General features: G+C 37.2%; 1 protein-coding gene across 2 annotated transcripts in view; it reads right to left on the bottom strand.

The window, feature by feature from the left end:
- Positions 1-22,574, bottom strand: part of srpk2 (SRSF protein kinase 2) — a 65,258-nt gene that overhangs the window by 15,055 nt on the left and 27,629 nt on the right. For both annotated transcript variants that reach the window (XM_033967837.2, XM_033967840.2), the window contains 5 exons: positions 7,285-7,436; positions 6,344-6,452; positions 2,601-2,688; positions 1,832-1,919; positions 1,022-1,128 (listed from right to left, as the gene is read on the bottom strand). In XM_033967837.2, coding sequence (XP_033823728.1) covers positions 1,022-1,128; positions 1,832-1,919; positions 2,601-2,688; positions 6,344-6,452; positions 7,285-7,436 — 544 coding nt within the window. The remainder of the gene's footprint in view (positions 1-1,021; positions 1,129-1,831; positions 1,920-2,600; positions 2,689-6,343; positions 6,453-7,284; positions 7,437-22,574) is intronic.

The raw sequence follows: 22,574 nt of genomic DNA, 5'->3' as shown, positions 1-22,574 counted from the left end.
AAAGAACAGATACAGAAGTAAAAAGATACTCAACTAAAAGTATTGCATGAAAAAAATCTACTTAAGTAAAAGTATTTAAGTATCTGTTTATAAATGTACTTTAATAGTAAAAAGTAAAAGTATTTCAATCAAGTGTTGTTCATTTGTTTAAAGTGTTAATGTAGTGATATTGATTAAAAAAAACAAAACTATACAGACTTTGATTAACACAGCATTAATATGAATCAATTTCTTATTTTGCGTATTTATTTTTGTTTGCTCAAAGCTGAAGTTTGAACTTGAAAACTTTAGTAACCACAAACTACATGTTACCACGAACATGGTAAAAATCATATAACAAGTACTTTTTACTTTTTCGTCTCATGTAGTGAGTTAGACAGTACAGATATCTGCTCCCAAATGTAGTGAAGTACCCGGTAAAAGCAAAAAGTACCCGCTGTAAAATGTACTTAAGTAAAGTACAAATACCTAATAATTCTACTTAAGTACTGTTTTTTACTACTTTTACTTTGTTACCTTCCACCACTAGTCAAAAACACACTTGGTTGGTTTGAATACAATTTTGAGCAATTAATGTAAAAGTCATCATTGCGAGATAGGGTCAATGCTTTGATTTCTACTTCAACATGTTTTGATTGATGTATTTGGCCATATTTATGTTCTACTCTATGTGCTGTCTCTAATAGCTTCATATCAGGAACCAAATATTAATTCAAAATCACACATTCATATACACAACAAGGTCCACAACTGAACACTGTCTTGCTCAAGGATACAAAGGCAGTCTGTAATTGTGGAAGCTAACCCCAACACTGTAAAAAGAACAGTTTTACCCTCTCAGCTCAATCACGTTAAAAAATAAACTTCAAAATGTCAAAACAACATAGATACCACTTATTGCAGTGCATTATAGACAGGTCAGGTCTGAAGTGGTATATTTGATAAAAGCAGTAGGATAATTTGAGTTATTTTTGAGTTACTTCTCTGATGGAAACTTGATTTGGACAGCGCCTGTCCTCACCTGTCGGATGATGCTCTTGACACAGGGCAGGGGCAGTCCTTGGTAGTTAGATTTGATAATCCACTTCAGCAGGTGGTGGCCTAGTACCTCAAACACCATACACACATCTGTACCAGAGTCAAGGATCATTACAGCATTACACTACTATGTCTTAAAGAAGATAGATAGTATAGATAGTAGAAATAAATATATATTCTATTGAAATAAGAATAATTTAACCAGATACTCTGACCAAGCCATACTTTTTGGTTATATCTTCAAATTTAAGACATTTAAGGCAATCTATTACAGGAACTATAATGTGTAGTAAAGATAAGGTGTGTTTTCAATGACATTTGAAGTGCCCAGTATGGAACAATGGAAAACTGCAGTACAGTACAGCGCCCAGGGACTAGCTACTATTTCCAAAACTAGTTGGTGGATAAACCTACATTTATATAGTTGTAGTGACAGAGAAAGGATGGGAACACTAAAGGCTGGGTCAATGCATTGGACAATTTCAGTATATGACCACTAAGTATACCTTACTTCAATTATAGCATATAGTATTAGTAATACTCATAAAAGTATCCATATTAAAAGCTGTAATAGCTTTAATGCAGTTCTACATGTAGAATATATGGTAATCAGTGAGCAGTCAGAAAGAAGTAGTGGTATAGTAGTGGTATAATAGTAGCAGCTATTATATACTGTACTCACAACAATTTTTGAGTACTTTTAATTCTACACAACTAGTATAGTAGAATTACTTTTACTCCTTCCTCACTCATTCACACAGTAGTCACATCAGTTTGACTCAGAGCAGGATACGAATGCCGTTGACTCCTGAGATCTTGAAGTCGTCGATCAGCTGAACAACCATGTCTTTGTTTGGGTCTTCGGGGTCGCTCTCTCTCACCTGCAGCGCAGAATCACAATCAGACACTGACTCGGGCACAGGGACAATATGTGAACAGGCCTCTTTCTCATCTAGTGTCTGGACTTACAGAGCCAGGACACAAAAGTGGTATTTATTTATGTGATTTTAAACAGGAAGTGACCAAATTCTATCCTTTATTGATAAATGTGTGTGTTAAAAAGCAATAGGTAGGTCTTTATGAAGAAAAAAAAAACATTCTTCAAATATTAAAATTTGTCATAAGATTATCGCTCATCTCACATGTTGAGACATGTATACACACTTTTTTGTATTTTCTTCTTCCCTTAAAGGTGCACTATGCAACTTTTTGGGACTTGTCTCCATATTATTGATATTATTGTTTAGCTTATCCAGAAAATGTATTTTTAAACAAGCAGGTGACACCACCAGGTCAAATTTGAGGAGAGGTGAAGCCCACTCACAGAAGAAATGCATGTTTTTCAAAGCAAAGCAAAAAATCTTCATACACCTTTTATTTTAAACCAATATATAAAACTTAAAAAATAAAATTTACATACTGCAAACAATGATTTGAACAATTGTTATTTTTATTTTAACATTCATGCATATTTTGTACTTCAAATTCAATGAAAAAAAATAAATCAACTAGCTTTTTTTTTCCTTCATACACAGGGCTAATAAAAAAGACAATACACTTACACATCTCAGCAGTTTGATCTCATCCAGGGCTGTCTCGGTGTAATGCTGAGCGCTCTTCACCACCTTCATAGCCACAAAATTCTTCACTCTGAAAAGACAAAAGCACATTTAAATGTTACCTGAGTCACTCTAACAGGTCCCAACAGCCAATAAAGCTGATTAATATTTCTACGTCAGATATAAAGAACAAATAGTGCCCAGTCTAAATCGCACTACCCACACAACAAACAGACGCGTTAATGTATGAGACTGTGGCATTTTGTCTTAAATATATTCAGATTACATAACACGCTCACCTTTTCAACGATGGTTTGAAATGGATTGACTTTGTGGTGTTAGAGTGTGTGTGGCAGAGTACGTGCTGTTCCTTGTTTTCAAAGTTCTTAACCAGATATTAGACAATACATTCTACTTATACTTCAACTTCGTAAATGCTCGTAGACAGTATCTGTATTATGACATTATAATGCAAGTACGTACATAACAATTCAATGTGTTTTCATTTCTAAGTTCAGTTCAGTTATCAAAAAAGATGAATATTTCCTTGATAAGGTAGTTCTCCTGAAAACATTTTACTGAAACTGTAGCCTGTAGAAATTTCAGGTTATTATTTTTGAAAGCTAGACTGGAAACACTGTTGTGGCTTCATAGCTTGTACTATGCACAGATGTTTTTGCACAAAAGCTTGTGGTAAAAGCAGGTTGATTGTGGTGATATCCAGAAAACTACATAGACATATATACGTGTCAGTAAACAGGTGTCGTGTAGTGAAATGCAACCTTTAATTTGTTCCACTGACAGCATTTTTTTTAAATTTCAGCTACAATAACTTTACCACAATCTTGTGTTGTCATCGCAGGGTTTCTCAAGCTCGCAATATCATATTGTGATTCAGTTCTTTTCTATTTAATGCAGCACTATGCTCTAACACAGGCCCTTTACCCCACATTTACCTCATCCTATTGATCAGTCTCTGTAATGCTCTAAGTGAGTGACAGGAGGATTTAACCAATCACAATGAAGTGTGAACTATCAGAAGATAACAGTTGTAGTTACCTCAACAAGACAGTTAAAGCTATTTTGTGTGCATGAGTTATGATTAAAAATTGACATTTAAGCTCTAGAAAACCATGATTGTCCCGCAAAAGGCAGTTTTTCTTTGTATATGTTTTTATAAGAACACACAAATGATTCAACAGGGCAGTCATATAAAGGGATTAGGTCCACGATGCCACTACACAACCCCAAAAATCAGCAAATTTTATCATCCCCCATCTCTATTTAACATTATAGGCCTACAGAATGTGGTGTGAGGTCATCTGAACTAATAGTGGCTCTTATTCCCCAACTTTAATACTGTGACATAATCATCTATACTAGAATTTGAAACTACTAATCTCCAGTCAGTAAACTCCAAACAAGTGAGGTCGTGACTAATTGTTAAGCTCTAAATAAGGTAACAGGACTCCATCTGAGTATTTTATTGGCAGCATTAGTGTAATTAACACCAGTGACAGGAGCAAATGAGTTTGTGTGAAGCTGCGAGTCCAGTGGAAGGTGACACGCGCCTGACGATCCTGTCAGTCATCCGGCGCTGTTGCCACAGGAACACAAACAAAACAGTGCCACAGTGAAGATGGGGGTTCCAGTGTTGGTGGAATTGGAAATGGGCAGCTTTTTAAAGGAGCACTATGTCACTTTTCTGGTGGAGAGCCCGCCACTGTCTCGTCTCCATAGTGATGTTATTACCTGGAATTTTTCACAGTATGGGATTAATCTTATCTATTTTGATTAGTCATTCCAGGTAAAGCAATAACATCTACATGAAAACATCTCTACCTGAAAAGTTACATAGTGAACCTTTAAGAGCTGCCTTGCAATTGTCCATATTTTCCAGACATAACATAGTAAAGTCAGGTGTATGTTAGGTAGGTTTTGGTCATTTTTTTTTCTTCAGGTGCTCTTGTACTGTTTTGGTTGCAGGTGTTGCCATGGTGATGTGCCAGATGCTGATAAGTATGCAGTATATAATGAAGTAGGCCAATAGTGATGAAAATAGTAATATGAAGGCCTGTGGTTTTCCTTTTTAGACCAAGTTTGCCCTGGTTGTACACCAGTTTACCTCTTGAATTGTTTTAATCCCAGTTTAGACCTAGCAATAAACCAGATTTAGTATTTTATCAGTCCTGTTTCTAGTTTTAAATATTGTCTGAATACCATCAATGTCATGCGGATATGGTAAAGACATTGGATATAAATTTTTGTCAATATCACCCACCACTATGTAATAACCATGATTTGAATTAAAGGCAATAAACTGTACATGAACACTGTCAGTATCTAAAACCATCAGGATGAATAGCAGATTACAGCACTTCCTTTGTTGAAGAAGTAGGTCCTATTGTTGTATGCTAAGTGTTTGTCACCTTTACTTAACAACCAGCTGTGTTGTTTACAAACTGTAAAGTAAAAGGTCTCTTTATCGGCGTGACAGGCAGGATAAAGTACGCATAAGGAGGCTTTGGATGTGTGAAGTTGTGTTGCTAGGTGACGTGAGAGGAGTATCTTCTGTCTTTACTCTTTTCTGGGTCATGACGCGCTTGTGGTGTGCATCTTTCTTCTGGCTGTGTTCAGATTCTACAATGAGATGATGTCGCACTAGGAAAGGGAGGAGACTGTATTCCTGATTTTTTGCTATGAGTAATATCATATAAATATATAGTATTAAAGGGCTCATGTTACACTATTTTCTGATCTGTATTATAATGCTGTTTCCTCATCACAAACAGACCTGGAGTTGTGTTTTGTTTCATTCACACAGTGACCACACAAACCTGCACAGTTCTCTCAAACAGAAAACACCGTTCCACCTTGTGATGTCATGTGGTAATACAGGAAGTGCTCCACTGTGTTTTTAAACTCCATACACCTCCACTAGAATCATTTGCATCATTTCACTCCTGGAATTGCCAATCTCTACTGAACTAAAGGTAAAAAGTAGTTGTTAACTTGAAAATTACCGCTTCATGACATCACAAGGTGGAACAGAGCATTTTGAGCTTTGGAGATGTAGACAGACTAATAATAAAGGATTAGTCAATCATGTGTGAATGAAACAAAACAAAACTCCAGGTATGTTTTTGACGAGGTAACAACATTATAACATCTCTTAAAGCTCACAAGAGTCCTTTTTGCGTAATACAGGAACTTTTAATGTCAAGGTTCCTGCAAATGAATCCTACACTTCAAAAGGAGAAAAAAAACAAGGATTTAAAAAAAATAAATAAATTATATAAGCACGGTCTAATTTGGATTTTTTTGAGCTGATAGACATATCTCATATTGTCTCAATGCAGTGGTCAATAATCGCTTGCACTTGCCGATACTAACATTAGTATAATTGCCAAATCAATAGCAAGACCCACAAATACACTTCAATATCACATATGCCGATATTGGAACTGATATATCACACATTAATTATATGCCTACTGCCTAGGCTGTAAAGATTATGTTTTTAGTAGATTTTATAATAGCAACAGGATACTTAGTTCACTACAGGGGGATTATATTACCCAATTATAGCCTTAAATGTGTTTATTGCAACCATTCAAATCACGCATTCGATTCAGTTGCGATGAATCATGGCTGAGCTGCAGTGTGTCTATGCTGATGTACCCATCCCTCTGAAATAAATCAAATAAACAAAGCTTTTGAAACTATATTTTTTAAACGTGACTTACTGTATATCCCAGCATAGCCATACGGTGGAGAAGTGTCCCCACCCGAGCTTCCTGATCACATGGTACCTCCCATTGAACAAATCCCCGATCTTCACCAGATGGTACCCTCCTGAGGAAGATAAAAAGAGACGACATGAAGGTTATAGAAGCTGCAAGTGATAACCAGCCAATGACACATAATCCTTAGCAGACACGCCGTAAACAAGCAAGGTCAGCGAGACAGAGGAGAGCATCAGGCAAATACAACCTTTTATTTGGTATTTTTATTGTGTAGTTACATGGACCATAAGAAAACCGTGCTATGATTACACGACCACATGGCATAAAGTCTGCACTGTAGACGGGCCTCAGTGAGAAACAACTGCATTTGAAAGGGCAGTGATCAATACAACACAGCTGGCATTTTCTACGATCGAAGTACAATGAAAAAATATTTACAGATGAACTTATGCTTTTAACAAACAAAAGCAAAATTATAGTATAGTAACAGATACGATTTTATAAGCAAATGTCTGCATCTTCAAGCATCTGTGTCATTTACATTTGACCTTTTAACTGTATGAAACTAACTGAGTTTCCTAAAATGTCAAAATTACTGCTTTCCAAATTGCAGGTGTTTTTACTGATTAAAAATACACTGAACATACAATATTTTATTTATATATTAACCAAGATTTGAGACACCATTGTCGGGGGAAATGTACATGTTTTTAGTGGTAGGAAGAATCTATGCAGACTGAGCCCGGGGAGTTGAACCCAGGACCTTCTTGTTGTGTGAGGGTGAAGCACCAACCACTGTGCCACTATGCCACTCACCATACTATGAGCCTCCATGAAAAATATAGAAGTTTAATGCCAATCTGTGAAGCATTATAGCATCTTCATGGAAACAAGCAAGTAGCGCACCAGAAAAGTTACAGTGTCCGTTTTTGTGTTCTTACCTTTGCAGTAGTCGGCGGGGTCCTCCTGCTCCTCATCGTCCGAGCCCAGGATTTCCTCCTCGGGTTCAGGAGGTCCAACGGGCTCTGGAGGGGGTGGAGGGGGCGGCGGGGGTGGGGGCGTGCTCACCGGGGCTTTCTGCTGCGTCTCAGGCCTAAAAACACACACAAAAACACATTGATATTGTTTACAAGCCTTTATGTTGAAACTGCTTGCAGAAACACTGACTAATATGTACTGTCTTAATTAAAATAAGTAAATAGAAAAAAATAACTAAAAGATTCTCAAATACCCTTATTATTCTGGCAGATTTTTCCAAGAACATCTTACTAAAATGACCCCCAAATCAAACTGAATCTGTTTCTGAACCTTTTGGAGTATAAACAAGTAGGCCTGTCATGATAATTACTATATCAACTTATTGTTCATTATATGAAAGTTGGAACAAGATTTTTTTAGGTCAATATTTATCCTGTGTACATTACCTTTGCACTACTGGTAAATATTTGGCTACTTTTTGGCTATATGATAACCTTTTAAGTCTTAACAGGTTGAATGAATAACTTTTATGACTAATTACAGATGCAAACTAAGTACTAAGTGTTTCATTATGCTTTTTATTTATTGCAGCTCATGTTTTTTAACAATATTGTACATTTAGAATTGTTTTTGTGGTTTATATCTGCTCTTGGGTTATTGTGTTAGTGGCATAAATTTGTTTCAACATAATTGTTTATTGCCTATATTTACTTCAACAATGTATCAAAAATGTTCAAAATGTGTTTTCGTGACTTTCAGCCTATAAACAAGGACTCTCTGTGAGGTTGAGGGGTCAAGCTATGCACAAAGGAAAATCAGATTTAAATTCCTGTCTATGTTTTTTTTCTCCAGTAAATATATCGATGAGTTGCTGTTGGGAGATTATATTGGGCATGTGTTGAGTCCAATTCCATTTCAAAACCAAAATTTAGGGACTTATAATCGAGTAAAAATACAATCCAGACAAAATTCTTCTAAAAAGCCTAACATTAGACCTGTCACGATACCAAATTTTGAAGTAGGATATATTGCCGAAGTAAATATAGACGATAAACGATAATAGTGAAGCCAAAGCATAAAGTAGAATTGTCCCCAAAAAGTATTCTAAATGTACAAAATTGTAATTAGTTTGTATCTATAATGAGTCATAGAAGCTCATATTTCAACTTTGTACAGCTTGCCTGCAGGAAATACATGAAGTAAAAATGAATACTGCCACAGCCTCCATAGCCACAGCCACACTTGCTGATGACAAGCAAGCCTCCCCCACCAACCCCCTTCCTCCACAAAACAAATGTCATATAACTTTTTCAATAAGACCACTAGAAGCACACAAGGTCTTTTTTTCAATTAACTTTACTTTATTTTCACATTTATGCCATCTCTGACTCATGGTAATAAACTGAACCTCGAGTGAACATGACTAATATGAAACAAAAACTACTGGTGTTTTCAATTCTGAGGTATGCGTGGCTCCCGGTATTGTTCCATGATGATTCATCCACTCAGAGTGAAGGTAGCTCTAAGGTGTCAGACAGGGCAGACTCAAAAGAGGTGTTAAAAGGGAAAATACAGTGACTCTATGGACAAAAGGGGAGCAGTTCAGAATGACTGAGTGACAGAAAAGATGGTGAACCAACATATTCAAGGAAAGTGAGAGTGAATGATGAGCAACCTAAGGGCGCAACACCTACAACAATTCAAAGTAACTAAGCAGAGAAATATATGCATTAAGAATTCATACAAGTAGTTATATACAACCAAAAAGTTTATAGTACAATGGGCACATTTTAAGATCTCACTATATTGGGTAAATTCAAAACAAGAAAAGTTTAAGATATGCTGGGAAATGTTTCCTCTGCATTGGATCCATCCTTCAGCCAGTGCTGCTGGAGCAAGCTGTCAGGAACAGTGGGTGGCACAGTACAACGCCTGGGGACCCATCTCCAGATCTTGAGCAAGGCTTCGTCAGAACCATCTTAGCTGGAAGATTTGACCTATTGTGCATGTTTTGGGTTGAACTACATTAAATAAACATTTGGCAAATTTTCTATTATGCCAGTTGAAGGTCTTTTTCTATAGGCAATAAAAACTCTGATTTATGTTAATTCATTGATTGTGTCAGTTTATAATACCAACAATAATGTATATTTTTGCAGGCCATTGATCGAAATATTTCAGGTTCACAGCTGATCAGTCGTTTGTGCCCCATTAACAGACTGCAGAGGACCCAGCAGCTCCTCTAAAACATGTCTCCAGTTCCCTTTCTGCCCTGCTCTGCCCTATACACTGATCCTGAGAGACTACAATGACTGATCAGGCAGCACTTGGCATCTGTGCTCCAAGTGCGGCATGAGGCACATATGGCTATGTACAGACCAAATAAAAACTACAAATAGTTTCACATGTTTTGTTTTAATGTTCCATAGTGTGAGTGTGGAATTAAATGTATATCTTGCATTTATTCAATTATTGCTGTTTTATTGCTAATAATACTTTGAAGAAACTTGCAATTCTTAAATAATATTTTACTAAGCTAAAGCAAAAACCTCTCCACAAAAATGACCAGAATATTATAGTAAACGATATATATTTAGCCGAAAGGGAAAGTAAGGAACAGCCACTAAATGATTAAAATGCATGCAGTTCAAATTAAAATGAGCAGGTTCAACACCTTGGTGGAGTGCTTCTGGTTTGCACTGTATATAATAACAAGTGCCTGTTTTTGCTTGGAGTAAAACCTGTCAAGAAACACTTAAAATATCTACCTTGCCTCTGCTGCATACGTTTGACAGCTCCTAAAATGATGACCAAATTGACTTAGACAGAAGGTGGAAAAGCAAACACAACACAAAGCCTGTGCTGGGAGGAGGGAGTTGTTATAAATTGCAGTCGGAGGCTCAGACACATGATCGAGCCTGTGTTTCCATGACAACTGCAGAATGGGGGGGTATCCGGGACATAAAGGGTTAATACAACAACACCAAGGCCAAACACAACAAGAAAGGCAGATTCCAGGTAGTTTAAAGTAGCTAATACTGAAGTACATATTTTGGTGGTACTTCAGTTTTGTAGATCGATCGTCATTTCTTTGTATGAAAACATTGGTCTGATAAAATGTTTTTTCTACATTCTCAAAATGCTTTACAATTGCTGCCAATAGTCCTTCATGAGTCACACTCAAAGAGTGGATTGTGTGTTTTGCTCAAAGACACAACAGCTGTATCCAACACCAGTAAAAAGAATCAAACTACCAACTTTTCAGTAAGATGGTTAATTCTGGGTATATTCTATGTTTAGTCTTATACCATTCATCATACGACTCAGACACGAGAAATTACTCACACTTTACTTCCTCATATTAACTATTATATACATATATACATACACACACACACACACATATATATATATATATATATATATATATATATATATATATATATATATATACACACACACACACACACACACACATGCACACACACATATATATAAATTTTTCCTAATATAAGTTAACACAAACGGCTTTCAAAATATTTACTTAATAATTTTTATTAAAATAATTGTCAAATTTCTTCTTCCAAAATCTAGACTCTGCTCCAAAACACATTTTTTTACTGGCAGAGAACTGGCTGTGGAGCTCTTGATTAAAAAGACCCAAGAATATCCTTGATTAGAAAGAATCTCGATCTCCATTAAAATGTAATTGCACAGCCCTAACGTATTAGTAATTCTGCAACAGAATTCTATAAACTAAAGTGAGAACAACTTTATGAGATGTCCATTTGAATAAATTTTAAAACATAACCCAAAATCAGTATCTCCATATAATTTTGTCAAAACATATTTTAATGTAATATTTCTGAGGCTGCATTTAGTTTGACAAAGAAAAACATACTATTCTAATGAAATAACGAAACCAATGCATCGTCTGTTTGTGTCCTTGCAGTGAGGTGTCTCCAGTCTCCTTCGCTAAAGCAGATCACGTCCAGAGGAGTCATACATCACTTATGAGAGAGACAGACAGCCTTTTATATGAATACATCAGCGCTGCACCAACACTTAGCCCCAACAACTCTCTGGACAGGAGCCGAGAAGAAGGAGGAATGTACAGAGGCCATAAGCTAAAGACGAGGAAGAGTGATAAGAAAGAGGCAATGGGCGATGCAGTTCTACATTTTGAATGAAGAAATTGCTGGAATTGTTCATTATTTTATAAAATTTGAAATAATGTTTTTGCCAACAAAGAAGTGTGCATCTTAGATTTCTGCCATTCTTGTATTGATTTGTTGATGCGGTCATTTTGTTGAATATAACAATCAAGTCACAATATAATCACAAGAAATAATGAATTAAACGTAAAGTCAATTTTAATCTGGTTGTGGTAATCTAGCATATGACAAACTCTTAACCTCAAATGTATTGCTGAACAACCCCATGACTGTGACATGGGGTCAATGGCTTGTTTGAATATATTCTGTATATAACTGATAGATCTAATAGTTATACATTTTACAATTTGCAAATGCCCAAAAATAAAAATCTAATGGCATAGTGATAAATTTTGAGAGATGAAAAACAACAACAAATTAGTAAAAACCAAAACAGCCATAGCGTTGGTATTATCAGGTAGATTTTCACGTAACCGCTTGTGTATCTCTTGTGTACATTGAAAACAGGTGGAGGTGGAGAAGGCATTAAGTGCTGAGCAAGTGGAAAATCTGCATTAGCAAAACAGAACACGGGCGCTCATCCTTGAGAGCAAAAACATAACCGCTACAGTCAATATACCTCCAAATATGCAGTGCAAGATTGGATATTTGTCAGATTCTGTTTATATACAGGCACAGGCAAGACGTCACTTTCATGAATATTCTATAGAGCGGTGTCAGAAAGCAATATATGTTGTCTATTTAAATTGGTGTGAGGTTCTTGTCACAGTCCCTAGAGAGCAATAATACCTGACATCATCCACAGACTTCCTCCTGGATTTGTACTTATAGTGGCAAGAGCTAGGAAGTGAAGCAAAAAGAGTACTGTCCAGGCAAAGTACTCAGTAATGTAATATAGAGAGGATATTATGTTTTTGCAGAAGACATTATACAGAACAAATGACTGTATCTTTTGTGATTTGCTAGTGAGCACTCAAATATGATGTTGATTTGATTTTGATTAATTTAGCAGCCCTTATATATAAACAAAACTGAATCCTAACTTCATGTATAGCAACTACAGACTGTATAAAGAAGTGGACTAAGTGAGTGACGTGGACTAAGTGAGTGACGTGACCTATAATGTTCGGCTCCAGTGAAATGAAGCTCAGCAAGGTTAAAGGTTACAAGGCAAATTTGGAGCCAGATTCCATATTTGGAATTCCAACCGCGAGTATCATAGCAACCAAAGAGCCAATCTGGAGCGAAGCTATAGCAACGCTGTCAATCAAACCTGTTGCCAACGCTAGCAGGCACGATCTTGGAGAAAGAAAGCAGCTGATTTGTTCATATCTTGAGTTAAGGGCACAATAGCGAAATAAAAAATACCAGGACAATGTAGAGGGGGTTAATACGAACATTTTAAGACCAAAATGACGAGCCTGACAGCAGCATTTACGGAGAGCGTGGTGGTAGTTTTCTAATCTAAAATGAATTGGAGCTGGTTAGCTATGTCCATTTAGAGCTATGTCTACTAGCGACCATTCAAATGTGATGTTGATTTGATTATGATTAATTTAGCAGCCCTAAAACTAACCTAAAAGGCACGCTAACTTAATGAGCAAGTCTTACACTCTCTCAACAGAAAAACAAATTCTGTGAGAAATGTATTGCAGTGTCATAGTTCAAGTTTGAACGTTTGTTTACGCATGTAAGTAGTTCCCTCGAGGCGATGTCGAAAGCTGATATGATCCAAGATGAACATAAAGCAGACACTGTGTTTCTTTAACAGCTATATCGTATAAAGACTCCGGCAATTTTGAAGCTGCAGCATGCAAGCTATTCCAGTTTGTGTGTGTCAGTCAAACATGAAAAAGTAAAGATGATTTAGTGCCTTCAAAATGTCTGGCACAAAAGAGACTGCAACTAATAAGAATTGGAGAGACGTAAAACTGAAAAACACCTCTGGGATTGTATTATATATGGAATTTATGGTTTCCTATTTGTATCATTGCAAACCTAAGTGCCACGGTCAAACTTCAACAGGAGTCGGTATTTTTAAATCGATAGGCTATAACTGTGTACATATTTTCAGTGGTTGTAACCATGAGTGAATGTACAGGCGATCTGCAGATATATAATCATTTTATTTTGTTAAAGTTGCACAATGCACAACTTTACTGGTGGGTGGCTTGTCACCATGGAGATATGGAGATGTTATTGCTGTGCCCGGAATGCTAGGTTTTACCTGTCTCTGTGCAACACGTTGGTAACTGTTCATAAAATGAGCTGTACAAATAAACTGGATTGGATTGGTATGGCTGTAAAGTTTATTGATAAAAGATTGGAATCATCGTCTCTCCACAGATCTGACCTGTAACTTGGTTGTCTCTAGATAGATAGGTTTATTGGCATATTGTGGAACATTCTAGGAAAAGCAATAGCATCCAAGGAGACAAGCAGGTGATGGAATCCTAGGAATGTTACATAGTGCACCTTTAAACATAAAAATGAATAGTTGAAGTGTTAAACATTTATCAAAAGTTTTATTTTTGTTCACATTTTATGTTTGCTTGGAAAGTACTTGCTTCATTTGCATATAAACTGCATTGAACAAAGAATGTGATAACCTCAGCGACGACACAATCACTGTAAAATGAACCTGCGTCGTTACTAATTTCAGATGCACCAGTCGGCTTTGGAAAAACTGTCTTATCCTAATTACTCTCTCACATTTTGTCCTTTATACTGTTCGGATTGTTATTATGCTGTCTGCCTGTGCTATCTTTGAGCAGACACTTGGAGCGTGGAGAGTCTGCAGCGCGAGTCCAGACATGAGAACAGAGCTGTGGATGTGTTATTATGTGTTCTATTTGGGCTTCTGCTGTGTCAGATGAGAAGACGGGATGCTTGTTAGAACACAACACACAGACAGGATCTACTTCAAAAAAACAAGTTCGCACAATTATTAAGACACCTATAACTCCCAGGAATTTAAACTGGCCAATGTCCAAAATTTGACAAACAAATTGCTACATGATGGGACTATTCAATAAATGTAATTTGAAGTGTGATAATGTGCAACAATACGTTTGGGCCTTTGTGAAATTGTAATCAAATCAAATTATAATCAATATGAAGGAAATACATGGTGGTACTTTTTTTTTTTTTTCATTTTATTGTCCAGAGCTTATAAATAATATTACATTTCTTTCTTTACAAACTAAATATCTTTCCAAAGCCTTTGAGAGAAAGTCTGATTTTTGACTCGGTTCCATCTATATATTTTAATTTTATTTATTTATTTATTTGAGCAACATAAAAGGAACATATGTTACCTAAGGGATGTTAAGGGAAGACAATGTTCAAATGTTAGAGTTAGTGGTTACTAAATAAAGTCTCTTGATGATGAGCAAATTGTCTTCAAAATGCAAAGTCCATATTCTTCAAGTTCTATACGTTTTGTCTTTGACCTACTGTTTGTATTCGTAATAGAGCTCTACTGCACAGTTATATGTTTCAGCAAAATCATTAAGAATACATGTTGTCCAACTACTAAATTCTTTATAATATACTCGGGGTCATGGCTCTAGAGGCGTTTGTTGTTGTATCCTGCTGAATTGATGTTAAAATGTTGATTCTAACGGTTTTACATGTAAATGTTGTTTAAAATGCCAAAGAATTTTAACAGTATGAGCGTGTCAGATTTATGTCAGAGTTATGTCATAATACCCGCCGTCGTTGTTGGCAGTTTGACTCCGAGCTGCGTTATGCAAAATTTCCTGCAGGCATTTGCGTGCAACAAGGAGGAAAAGCAGAACATTAGGATATCATACTTAGGAACAGCATGGTATGACGATTCCATGGTATGATAATTATAAGCAATTTTGTAATAGAATAAAAACAAGGGGCTTCTTAACTATAACAGTGTTTGTATGATAAACTGCTTGGTTATGCCTCATTTACTCTGCACAGATTTGGAGAAACAGCAAACATCAGGTCAAAAGAAGTAGGATAGTGTGTAGGTCTACAATAGATTTCAGATGATCCCTTCCTTCTTACAAAGATAGAGTTATGTGGTGATCAAAAAACATTAGTGAACTCAATGTTGAGAGGAGCAAAGTAAAGTTTGACAGGAAAATGTACTACAGTCAACAAAGTACTAGCTTGAAGTAATCAAAATCACCCATGGTGAAAAAAAGCACTCACATCTATAATTGTTTTGAAATTGCAAGTCAATAAATAATAATCCCTAACCGGATGTTTCAGGTCAGATATGTGGCGAGGCCACCCCACTCACAGATTTTTTGTTTTTTTTTAAAGGAACATTAGTGTCATTCTGTGGAACATTTAAACACAGCAATAACATCTCAATGGAGACAAGCAGGTGTCTGAACCCACACCAGAAAAATATTCCAGTGTGGCTTTTTGTTCTTTTGTTGATTATAAAATACTAAAAACATGGTTGCCAACTTGCTAATATGCAAACAGTGACAAATGATATAGTTACAGTTGACTGTGAGCCGATTCAAACTCCATGACTCATCTTTCAGAAAGTCCTCCCATCACCGGGGTAACAGTCGCCATTAACAACACCAGCATCCTCCTCTCTCCTCCCCCTCCCTCCTTTCTTCTCTTTTAGAACGTGGGATTCAGTTCCGTGGGGCACCTTGAGCTCGGCGTTCCCCTGCTACTGTCTGCACATTGATTCATGGTTAGTCTTTGATTGCCTCGGTCTGTGTTTTGGCGCGAGTTGGCGGGACAGCTGACTCACTCCTCTACGTGTCTGCCTGACTGGACAAACTGAGATCCCGTATTGCTATTTTTAAGGCTCCGTGCAGTGGGGCTGACGTCATGGCAACCGCACTGGCCCAGTGTAACCCCCCTCCGGCAGCCATTATGGGTCTGCTGCTGGATCTCATTTCATAGCACAAGTCTTTCGATACATCATTCAGCCGCACAATGTAGAGCTTACATAATGAAGCAGGAAAGTGACGGCAGCTGTTGGATCTTATGTAATCTTAATAAAATTTGGCTCTTTCAATAACTAGGGTGACATGAATAAAGTATTAAATGTATAGCTTAGTTCAGAGGTTTCAAAATGGAATTCACCAGGGGACATATTCAGTATTGTCATGTGAGGGTCATATATAGGTTTCAGTATATAGGTACACAATTCTTCTTCTTTTTGCTTGTCTCTATGAAGATGTTATTGCTTTGCTTGGGATGCTCCACAGTATGGCATTACACAGGTATCTATCTCCAAGTAATTTGTAGAAATAGTCACACCTCTGAAAAAAGATAAAGTTTAATAGTTTAATAATACCATACAGCGAAACAAGTATTATGACAATATACAGGAAGCTTGAACTTTTTTTACTTTTTATGTCCACCATAGATTGAAACCAAAGTGACAGAACTCTAGCCTAAATAAATAATAAAGAATAGAATATGCACAATAAATGAATGGGAAATTGTAACTTATATGACACTTTTCTACACTGCAGGAGAGGCGGGTTAAGTGTCTTGCCCAAAGACACAACAACAGTATTCATCTGGAGCTGGAATTGCACCGCCAACTTGTGAGTCAGTGGATCTAATCACTCTACCAACGATGTTTTTGTCTGGTGCTGGATTCGAACCGCCAACCTTCGGGCCAGAGAAGGAGCAAACTGCCAACTGAGATACTTTGCAAAACTTCCAAATAACAAATTATTAATCTTTCGTCGTGTTTTGGTACAACTGGTACTTTAAGCGAGCAATCTATACAGCAGAAACAAACACTGAACAAATGTGTGGGTCCAGGCCACACTAATCCATATGCGTCGGATGGATTGACTGAGGCTGAAATTGGGATAAAGCGACCACATGCTACGCTACATCGACGCTACCCCACTGTTAGATAATGGTCCGCGCAGACAGGCCAAAGCGAGCAACAAAAGCCAATGTGGACCGCAAAATCACATATGCCCCATACTGAGATGTTACTGCTCTAAAAATAAGCAGTGGTTGAACAGAAAATTATAGGAATGCATTAAACATCCGCTTGGTACAGCTTGTTCTTGGATCTGAAGTTACATTGTGAAATAGGAAAAGTATTGTGCAGTAGAGGAATTTTACATAATATATAAAATGAGCAAGTGTTAGCATACAGTACACAGTGAACAACAATGATATCACAATCAAATATGCTGTGATAGTGATGTGGGAGATGCATTACAGGGAGTGAGCAATGTATTTGTAAATGAAATAATAAAGTACAATAAATTAACTGTGGCTAGCACTCTTGCCTCAACGCCAAAAGGTCCCATGTTTGAGTTCTCAGCTGCTCGAGCCTTTTCGAGGTAGTCCGGTTTCCCCCCATGAACCCAAAACAAGCTCAGTAGGTAAGGGAATGGTAATAGTATTCCTGACCAGTACAGAAAAAGTACAAAATATTCAGGTAAGCAGAAGTAATCACTGTACGATTATGTTCTATTGCTGTTACTTCTGCTGCTACCACTACCGCTACAACTACTACTACTAGATGTCTATGTAATCCTTCATCCAGGTATGATCCATAGTAAAAGAAGATTAACAGATTTGAATTTTTCTTTTACTACTACTGCTACTGCTGCTACTACTACGGCTAGTACTACTGCTACTGCTACTGCTGCTACTACTGCTGCTACTACTACGGCTAGTACTACTGCTACTGCTGCTACTGCTAGTACTATTACTGCTACTACTACTGCTGCTGCTGCTGCTGCTCCTGCTACTACTGCTACTACTACAAAACTTCCTTCTACAATGATTTTTATCTTGGTTGTTAGCATTACTTTAGTCAGCATGACTTTAAACATACACTTAAACTGACAACGTCCTTATGCATGTTAGCATATTTTGTATAGCACTGTTAGCCAATTAAAATCTTCACTGAATGTATCATCATCTACTAAAAACCATTAAGAGTACTTGCATAACTCTGCATACACACTCCATACTTCACACTGGAGAACCACATGAAGCCCACAGCTGCATCACCTCTGGGCATAGTCCTGTGTATGTTTCATTGTGCACTTTTCTTTTAACCGAGTCCTCCTGCCTGCGTCTATACGGCTCCATTCACTGCCTGTGTGTATACATTCCACTGACGTCAGCAGCACAGAGACAGCCAGTGTGGAGATTACATCCGCCCACGTAGCCACCATGTGTGAACTCTGCCAACATATGAAGCGACATGTTTAATATAGAAAAGGCATTAAGAAAAGTGTAACGCATGATTCAATACAGCGTGTTTAATACGGACGACTGGTGGTTTATTTAAAGGTCTTAATGTACTCTATAAGTCAAACATTTGTAACCTTTATGCGCTCCACTACAGCAGCAAGGCATTTCAGGGTGGAATTTGCATGTTCACGCTGTATTTGCGTGCTTTTCCATTGGGTTCAACTGTCATTCAATTTTTCAGCCATGTTCGTGTACGCCAGTTCATTTCTAGTGTGTGTTGTGACATTTAACCAGATTAAAATTATTTCTTTCCTTGTATTGGCAAAAATTGTCCAGTACAGATATATCGTAAAAGCAGCTCTTGGGGTCACAGTGAAAACGCTGTGTGCAGTCTGCATCTAATTATGAAGCCTTTCATTGTCCGAGAATCAGTTTGCATGCTAGTTGTTCTGACTTTTGGGCACTTGTGAACTCATCGCAGTGAATTTGCATTTTTTAAGACAGTAAACATCAAGTATAGTGCCTTTAAAGACTGTATTATTATGATAATCTGGACACATGTGGTTCATTATTTTACCTTTTGATCAATTTAAATTACAATATGGGTCCAAAATGGCTCAGTAATAGTAACAGGTCCACTGATTTCCACCTGCCCCTTTTCCATACATTACTATAAACGTCATCACAAAAAAGTAAGGAATAACCTCTCAAATTTAGAATAATGAAGGATTCTCAAACATGTACGAATCACTCAGAATATATTTTTAAATCAGTTACCAATGAGAGAAAAACAAACCATCCTAACATGGCTGCAGACTATTTACAGGTTTTGATTAATAGCACTGTTGTGTCCCTCTCTTCCCAGGAGGTCTTCTTGGTTACCCAATACACTGCCTTAAATTAGATGATAGTAATGCTTCACAAGTAACACAGCAATATTAGTTTTCATAGGCAGGTCCTAAATCTTTTTAAATAAGACTCTGCCAATCCCAGTTAATGCCACCTTTAATTAAATCTATACATACTATGGTACAGTGGGGACCCTGACTGCAATAAGATGAAGCCATCAGAACAAAAGCCTGGGGAAATATAGAAGGAGGAATGATTGATTATCCCAATTATGTAACACCTATGTGCTCCATGTGCAAGCTGCGGTGAGTAAGATGACTAAATGACATTACCAGTCAATAATAAATCAATATTGGGAGTGTAAATTATGCTGCTGAAAAATTGCACAGTTGTGACATATTCGACTTAAGACTTGTTAACATTTATGAAGACAAAAGCTGCAAGACTGGAACTGAAACACAACAATATGACTGACCAGGCTATTTAACAAATCCAAAGCATATTTATCAAAGACATTCCCTTGATAAGAAAGATGATTTAGAAACATAATAAATAAGGGAGAGTGATTTATTTTTTTTATTTTTTTTATTGCATTTTAAAAAAATTTGATGAATGTTTTAATTTTGTGAATCCTAAAATAAAAACTTATTTTTTTTTTTCCTAATTGAAAATACTCAAGCCCTTCTAACATGTCTGCTCTGGCTCATAACTAATTCATGCAAGGACTGTACATACATGACAGGATTCACACATAAATTAAGTGTACGTGCTAATCTGGTCTTACTTAAGAGTCCCCTCCAATCAAAGCATCCAGCAGGTTTTAACACATTTTGATAAAAGCTAATCCTAACTGAAGGCTCCTTGCATCTGCACCACTAAGATTCATTATTTTAGCCTGTCTTCCACCTGCTCTCTCCTTCCTCTTCACACTTTGACTGGTGAGTCATCAAGATGGGACCATCTTGTTAAAATAAATTGCTGGGTTTTTTTGGTTTCTGAGACCAATACAAAAATTGGCAATAACCTCCTCAACCCTATCCCCAACTTTGCCCATTAGCCATGTCAATCTAACACAACAATATGGTCTTGCAAGCAGCCTACCTTTTCCGGAAGGCTCTATGGCGGAGGCGAAGTGCGCAGAGAGCTAGACCCCATCTCTTTTGGGGTGTCAAATTTGAGCTGTACTCCATATTGGAAGAAATGGCATGGGGCAGTGGCCAAATAGCTGCAAGTTTGATGGTTCTGGATGGTAAAACAAAAGAGTGGTGGCAGAAGAGACTAGCCCAACCCGGATTCCTGCAGTGGGTCACATGGAACAATGACACCCACCTGCCAAACGCCCATCCGAGTTTGAAGTGTGAAAGCCAAGGGCACTTGGAACAAATAGGGACGACATCTATTTAATGTATTGCCAAGTAGTGTCTCACATAGAGGGTCACAGTTTAGCACTTGTTCATTCAAGTGCACAACAAAAACATGATCTGACCATGTATTTTATTTTAATTCCTCATGTACTAAACAACATGGGTCAAATGACAGTGACTGATTGGATATCACTGTATTCATATGCAGTTCCAGTTTCTCGTATGTTGAATTGCCTGCATTAGCTAAACATTCTGCCATGCACTGTCAAAATGAGTATTCAATAGAAAATGTGGTACTAACAATTACACTGCTCACAACTCCTGAACCTTCAGAAGAATCAGATGACTTAGTTCACCTCTTCAAGGCAAAATAAAGATAGTGTTTGCATGAACTGTGATAAAAATCAAACTCATGATCTGGTTCCAAGAAAAATGTGATATGTGAATAAGACACCACAGACATACACAATGATTATAGTACTGTACATTTCCTGATTGGTAAATAAAACTGGTCAGAAACATTGATTTTGAATTTCTTTTTTGAACGCTTTTCAAAATTGTTGTAATGAGTTCTTTTGTGATTTGTACTTAAAATTGCAATTTCAAACCAGCTTGTCAAAGCCTGATCTCATCAAATCTCAGAAAACTAAGCAAGGACTGGTTAGTACTTAGATGGAAGACAGCTGGGAATACCGGATTAAAAAAAACAGAAAGAAAAAAACTGTCTTTATGGCAAGACACTTGAACCACATTGCCTAGCATGAAAGTGGCTCAAGTGTTGGTGGTGGTTGGAGGGGTCTATGGCACAGATTGGCAGTGTTGCTTCTGTCACTCTATCACAGGGCAGCTGGACTGGAGTGAATGAATCATGCACTGTAAAGTGCTTTGGATACAAATGCAATTGTTAATTTAAAAATTTAAATTTATTTATCTCTTATTCATCCAGCAATAGTCCATATAAAGTATTCAAATTGGCATCTGTAAACCTTGCACGAAATGAGTAAACAGCCTTGAACTGTTTATATGAGACATCATAAGTAATCGTGCCTCTTTATATAAACAAAGATATTCTTACCACCACACACCCTTCTTAAGAACTCACTCCACCCAAAATCACATATCACTTAGTGCAAATTGTGACAGACGCTCACACAAAACCATGTAGACAGAACAGACAAGTCGATTTCTCAGCTGAGTCAGTCCTATCGGGCAAGAATCAAGTGCTACAAAAAGTCAACGTTACAAATTATTTCTGGAAACTTCAAATCTATACGTTTCTTTTATGCACCTGGAGTTTGCAAAGCTGTGCAAACAAACTCTCAGCAATCCCACCATAAAAACACAAAGGCCTTATTATCATTCCACAGCAGCAGTGCAGCAGTTCAGTCCCCTGTCCACAGAGAATTACCCAGCATGCAGCGCAGATCTACACAGAGACATCCATCTTATCCCTTCGCTCTCCCTTCACTTTTATTTCTCCGCACCTTTGTAGACTTTTTGGGCTTTTCTTCTCAGTCACCAACACTGGCTAGCTAAAAAGATTTCAACTTGTGCTTTGTAGCCCACAGACCAGTGTACTTTGGGTTTTTGTATCTTGCATTTTTCTGTGGCAAATGATGTCCAAGTTAGGTGTTCACGAGTGTGGTGGTAGTAGAGCTGATTGATATGGGGGGGAAA

This window comes from Periophthalmus magnuspinnatus, chromosome 6, assembly GCF_009829125.3.
Source record: "Periophthalmus magnuspinnatus isolate fPerMag1 chromosome 6, fPerMag1.2.pri, whole genome shotgun sequence".
In the NCBI taxonomy this organism is placed as follows: Eukaryota; Metazoa; Chordata; class Actinopteri; order Gobiiformes; family Gobiidae; genus Periophthalmus; species Periophthalmus magnuspinnatus.
The sequence above is the reverse complement of the archived record's forward strand: the minus strand, read 5'-3'. Positions and strand labels throughout refer to the sequence as shown.